The sequence below is a fragment of the Montipora capricornis genome, chromosome 1 (genome assembly GCF_036669925.1).
Source record: "Montipora capricornis isolate CH-2021 chromosome 1, ASM3666992v2, whole genome shotgun sequence".
Lineage (NCBI taxonomy): Eukaryota > Metazoa > Cnidaria > Anthozoa > Scleractinia > Acroporidae > Montipora > Montipora capricornis.
Window position 1 is genome coordinate 41,707,877 of NC_090883.1, and position 6,716 is coordinate 41,714,592.

Sequence of the window (6,716 nt, forward strand, 5' to 3'; positions counted from 1 at the left end):
AAATATCAACAATATTCGCATAGGGGTCCTTGGTCCGCGACTTATACTACTTATGACCCCAGAGAACTTAAATCTTGCAAAGCAGATAAAGAAAACCTTCGATAAATGAAAAAAGGTCTTTGCTTTAACTGAATATTTTCAAAATCTTCTTTATACATGTTTACGAACGGGTTACCTTCTTTTGTATGTCTCGAATACCTATGTGGTCTAAAAATGGAGCAACTATACTCACAACGACATCCAATACGACTGTACTTGAGATATATCAAGGATAACAAGGAATTAATAAATTTTCATGTTCGTACAGAAATTATCGGGATTCACAGGTATTTTTTTGGGCTCCTTACATGATTCGCGGACCAAGGACCAAAATTCGCGGACGAAGGGCTCGTGATTACGTACACCTTTTTTTTCGAATTACAAGAAAAATATTTCAGTTTGGAACTTGCAATTATCATCGCCAGAAACGAAAACTCTATCTTCAGGGAAAATTTCAGTTCGTGGCGTTTTGATTCGGGTAAGATATTCAAGAATATCCCTTTTTTCTCGCGGACCACGGACACCATACTGTACCGGCCAATACATTTTAAGAATTTGAATTATTTACAAGCGAAAGTGGGCGGAGCAGAGACACGTAAATTCCCGCCCATTCCACAGATCGGTGGTTTTCGTAGTATTTGACAAGTGAACAAATTGTTTCGATTGGAGACCTTTCATGAACATTGCGAGCGTACCGCGCTTCATCAGCTCCTGATCTTGCACGCGAGTCCAAGGTGGAGTGGTGCCAATGACATAGCACAATAGAAAAAAACGGTAATTAGTGACTACGATGAAAAAATCATTAAAACGGAATTTGCACTAATCTTTGATACGCGGTGCCTACGGCATCCCGCGTAATTAAAGATAATCGCAATTTCATAGCGAAGATTAAGAACTTCTTGATGATTCCGAGGTCGAGGATGGTTGACCTCGATAACTTGCAATTTCCGTCCCAAAATAAAAAGATGGAGACGCCAATAATACTTGACATTTTGCCAACTTCCTCAACTTCCTCTTGGTTTGTTAAGTAAATATGTCAAAGTTGTACGTGCTTCAGTTAAAGTAACGAGATGCTGTTTCCTTTTCATACAATCCGAGTCATTCTAGGAATTACAAATTCTCCACATTCTTTCGAGGCAAATAATAGTAGGACAGTTGGGTTGAGTTTCCTGAAAGGATACTACCTTTCGACCTTCAATTTTCTTGTCAAACTGATCACCGAAATTGAAACCGATTCGACAAAAACTGAAATTGCATATAACACACTCTATTTTCTTTTATTTTTCAATTTTAAAGTCATTTTACATTTATTGAAAGACGCTGTTCAATCTAATAGGAGAATGAAGAGGGCGACAAATAATTTATGGCCTATTTACTGTACTGTGTAGGGAGGATAGATCACTACGAAGACGCGTGACAGAAAAAAAAAATTAAAAGTCGTCTATATCAAAAGAATGTGCCATTAAACACAACAATATATTCAAATAGAATATTGGAAAGAACAGTAATTGTGAAACTCCAGACAACCAGAGACAGAAGATAACCAAAAGTTTCACTATTGACCTCTCACCATTCTGTGGTCGCAATTTACATGACCGCAAAAAAGTTAAGACGGTTTAACGCATTTCATAGATCAATTGGGAGATGTATTCGACCAAGGACGCGTTAAATATTGTTGAATTACAACGCTAAGTGACTCTGAACAACACAAGGGCTGTTCACTTTAAAGAACGTTTAAGGGAGGAAATTTCGAATTTTTATGACAATAAAAAGTCTTTAAACACTCTTTCGAGCCACGGTGAAGTATAAATCCTCAATAATTTCGAGGAACTTCAATCTTGAAATAGCTTCCATTTGACTGATCACGCTTTCAGTATTTCATCATTTATCTAATGAATACATTTCGGAAGATGATAATATCATTGTACTCGACTCATGATTTTAAATAGGACTAGATTTAATGGATTTTGGCACCACAGTACACAGCACGAGTTGATCATGACAAAGATGTTATATGATCTTCTGTCTTCGATCATTTTATCATCCTCTGTTAACCTTTCACGCAGTGGGAATTCTGATAAATTAAAATTTAAATCCCTTGTAGTATATTAAGTAACTTGATGACATGTGTGTACATGCTGACAAAGCAGCCCTTGAGACCTATAAGAACGACTAACTCGTCAAGCAATTTGAGTCAGAGAAAAATATGACGATCAATAAAGGCTCAAGAAGATACTTGACATAGCTTTGAGGAAATAAAACTGAGAGTTAACATGTTTTATAGCAAACAGGGTTCGCGCCTCCACCGCAATATTTAATGTGGTCAGTTATGTTTATTTCGAAAATGGATATTTTTAAGCCCATGTCTTCTTGGGGAGAATAAGCACAAAGTCTTTAAAGCTGAACTAGAAAAACAAAATTTGGAGATTACTGTGTTCATCAGTTTTCAAATCGAAGCTTCTTTCAAGCTTTCAAGCGAATATAAACCGTGCAAAATGGTTAAAGCTACAGTAGCATTATCGGACCGCGGATGGATTCGTAGATGATCTGTACATTTCAGACGTAAATTACAAATTTTGATACCAAATCTCGCGGAGAGTGGTACTTAACCAAGGAAAGTTTTAGAATCTTTCCTCGAAACGTTCGATCGAATCCTTTAAAAAGAGCGGGAAACACAAACGACATTTCCGGCTATTGCCCTGTTTCTTTGAAATGTTTAAAAATAAAAATAATTAGTGCCATCTCATTCTGTTTGGGACTAAAAATTAGTCAGAACGGCTTACGTTGTCAAGACTTTCAGAAGCAAATGTTCCAAGTGTGAGAACAAAAAATGAAAACAAATAACGGAAAAAACAATCGGTTGTACCGCAGACTAACTCTGTCAAAACTGTGGGACGACGACAGTTCTCAAAATGGCCACATCGATTGCTTCTGCATGCTTATCTTTGGTACTTCGATCGCCAAGCGCCACACTGATTAAATATTAACGTGTAGTTTTAAAACTTGCTTTCGCTCACTACGATAATCAACAAAAGTAAAACAATCTTTTAAACTCAGTGTTAACGTGAGCTTGCGATTTCACTTACAAATGTGTAGCGTCTAATGGAATATTCGAAGGAAAGGCGTCCATCTCGCAGAGTTTCCCCGTACAGTTGACGATCTTCTTGTAGCTGGGTGATCCCACGTTTCCTTGGTCGGAGCACAAACATTTCTCAGGACAAGCAAGACTCGACAAAGGAACTACAACGAGACTACTGAACCAGAGTAACAGAAACGCCATGTTTGTTTGAATAGAGGTCGCTATCATATGCAAATCACTGCTCACTCACAACGAGTAGTGACCCAGTCAATAGTGTTTTCATGAACGTTGCGCGACAACGAGAACTTGTTTTTACTATGACAATAAAATAATATTGTCATCCAGCTGTGATCAGTTGATTACGGATGATTGTTGTCCATTGACGAAATAAACTGGAGTCGTCATGATAACAAGAGGAAGTAAAACAAATTGTGAACGTGACATTCACGGTCGCATAAACTAACTCTCCACAATCGAATCCAAGCCATAAACACAGCTGAAAAAGTATCAGTGAAATCTGGCGTGTGACATACGTTCTAAACTAGTCCAGAGGATAGCCTATGAGTCATACGAGCCTCAGTGCTTTCAACTTTGCAATAGTATTTGCGTGACTTACTCCATTTTTCGTCACGCAATCTTTTTGGACAAACAAAGAAAAAATAGGCACGCATTGCGTACAGTGTGAGTAGTGCAGTAGGCTGGTATTGTGCAGTAATTGTTTTTTGCATTCCGATTACGAACAGTTTGATGTTTTCACTTTAGTAAGCCTTATCAGATAGGGTTGGTACCTGGATGGGAGACGATTGGGAAATCTTCGAGACAAAGATATCTCATCTTTTTACTTAATTTTTTTTTGTATTTGGTTGTTTATGGCTTTTCTGTAATCTACTTTCCACGTTTTTGATGAATGGCGATGGAGTCCTCAAACAGTGCCGTTGTGTTGACTCACAAAGCCTGTGATGCTAATTACCCCTTTTATTTTTATTATTTTTGTTGTTGTCCAATGTTGCTGTCTTTTTGGTGTTAACATTTACTTCGCCATTAAATTTTAATTGATGCAGTGGTATCCGCTAAAGCTAAGCCCGTTTGGGTGGAGTTAGTACTTGGATGGGCGACCACCGCAAAATTCCCTGAAGATGGAATGTAATCTTTATTATTATTATTATTATTTTACTTGATTTCTTTGTATTTTAAATAATCTTGCTCTTTGGCCATTTCAACTTAATCAAAACATGAAACAAAAAGCGGCTACAAACATAATGATAAAGCGCATTTTACTTTTGACTCGACGTTTCGCATGCTACCACATACATCTTAAGAAGTGACGGTTGAACAAATTCAAATATGATATATATAAAATTCAAAAGACTGGTAACTTTTGCTCCAAAATGATTACCCAGTAGGAATTATTTCCTATAATATGAATGATGTCTTAAACAGGCATCAAGCTAAATTTTCTAATACTGTCGCTACAGTCCCCAAGAAAGATAAAGGTTGTTCATAAGGCATCTTGTTGGGACTGCAATGAGTTTTACATTGATAAAACGAAACGTCGCTTAAGTGACCGTAAAAAAAGGTCGTTTCAAAGCTCTCAGTGGAATCAGTTTAACTTCCGCTATTGCAAATCACGCAGTAAAAACACGTCACAACATAAAATGGGACCATTTACAAGTTTTAGCAAATGGTCGCTCTGATTTCCATTGTAAAATAAAGGAAACATTTTTAATATGCGACCTTAAACCAGCGTTAAACGAAAACGTTGGCAGTGAAAAACTCTGGCTTTATTAAACGGTCAGTTTTCACTACTATCTATTTACCTTACTGTTTTTTATCTTATTCTCTCTAGTTACCAAGCTTTTTAATTTTATATATATCATATTTGAATTTGTTCAACCGTCACTTGTGAAGATGTATGTTGCAGCAGTCAAAAGTAAAATGCGCTTTATCCTTATGTTTGTAGCCTCCGTTTGTTTTATGTGTTTCTTTGTATTTGGTTGTTGAAGGCTTTTCCCGAATTTTTTTTAATGCTTTTGATGAAAGACGATGAATCCCAAAACATTGCGGTCACTAAGCAGATGCTGACTTACGAAGTTCACAGGCTCTTGCCAAATATATTTTTATTTTTTTCTTTAACTATTTATTTTATAAGCAGTTGTTTAGAAAAACTTATAACTAAGAAGGAAAAACATATGAAACTGACTAGATTTTTATTTCCACGACGTCATCGTAACTCCATTATCAAGTGATAAATAAATTCAAGTGCTAGAGTTTAAATAGATGGAAAACATAATTTGCATAATCGGTGTTGTAAAGAATGTTATACAAATAACTTTGCCTTGATTGAGTCACTTTGGACATTTAGAGAAGGTGACAATTCCCTAATGTATGGCATTTCATAAATTTATTTTTAATATTTATTCTGCTAACCAATTGCGTTAGCATTTACCTAACCAATTTTTACCTAACTAGTTTTTTTTTTAAGTTTCCACTGAAGTTAAGCCTGTTCGGGCGGAGTTAGTACTTGGATGGGAGACCACCGCAAAATCCCGGTGACAAAGACAATCAACCTTTTTTAAAAAAGGCTTTTTTAAATCTTGGTTTATTTCTGTAGAGGGAAGGAATAGCGATGGAATCCCCAAACGCTGCAGTTTGGCAAAGCGGGTGTTAACTCACAAAGTCCACAAGTGTTCTAGGCAAGAATACCACCAATGTCAACGCCATTGTCGAGGTTTATCATTGCTTTTGCAAAGTGAAAAAAAAGGCAACAAGTGCGCCGCAAACAGAATAACCGTACAATGGGCATCTATTGTCGCTGAAATTAAAGAAAATCCTATTAAGTTTCGTAATTCATGCACGTGCAGCAGGCCTACAATCTTACGCGCACTCGCTCAGTCACAAATGTAATAAGCGCTATGAATTTTCTATTAAATGTTATTATTTTGTATTTTTGGTAGTTAATGTTCAAACCTTTATTGTAACTAGACCTCCCTTTGGAGAGTAAGGCACAATAAAGAATACTATTACTATTACTATTACTATTACTATTACTATTACTATTACTATTACTATTACTATTACTATTACTATTACTATTACTATTACTATTACTATTACTATTACTATTACTATTACTATTACTATTACTATTACTATTGCTATTGCTATTACTTACTCACTCACTCACTCACTCACTCACTCACTCAGCCTACGTTAACACGGGTCCCGACAAATTTTGGGCACGGACGAATTTTGTACCTGGACCGCCTGGAACACTGCACGAAATTCTGTTACAGATCGCAATGTTGTTTACATGGGTCCATTACATCTCTCCTGTGATTAGTTAACCTAAAGCTTTTAGCCAATCCCGTTGTGGTGAGGTGCAGTACGCGGCAAATCAAATATAGCTTTCTGGTACGTGACTTTTTCCGCGACCGGTTGTTTTGTGAGCTGTACATGCTTACCAAGAAATTCCAATGTGTACGTTGCCTCGATCGGTGAAGAATGGCCATTTGCACCAACATGTACGGTAGTAGCCCAGCTAATCCGTCTAAAATAGCGGTACATGCAGCTGCCGCTCGTCTCCTCATATCTGTATCGT

At 36.8% G+C, this 6,716-nt stretch overlaps 1 protein-coding gene across 1 annotated transcript in view; it reads right to left on the minus strand.

Moving 5' to 3' along the window:
- The window catches only part of LOC138044377 (uncharacterized), a 33,223-nt gene extending 29,739 nt beyond the window's left edge, over nucleotides 1-3,484 (minus strand). Inside the window, exon 1 of the mRNA XM_068890902.1 lies at nucleotides 3,126-3,484. Coding sequence (XP_068747003.1) covers nucleotides 3,126-3,346 — 221 coding nt within the window. The 5' untranslated portion in view covers nucleotides 3,347-3,484. The remainder of the gene's footprint in view (nucleotides 1-3,125) is intronic.
- Nucleotides 3,485-6,716: the final 3,232 nt, after the last annotated feature.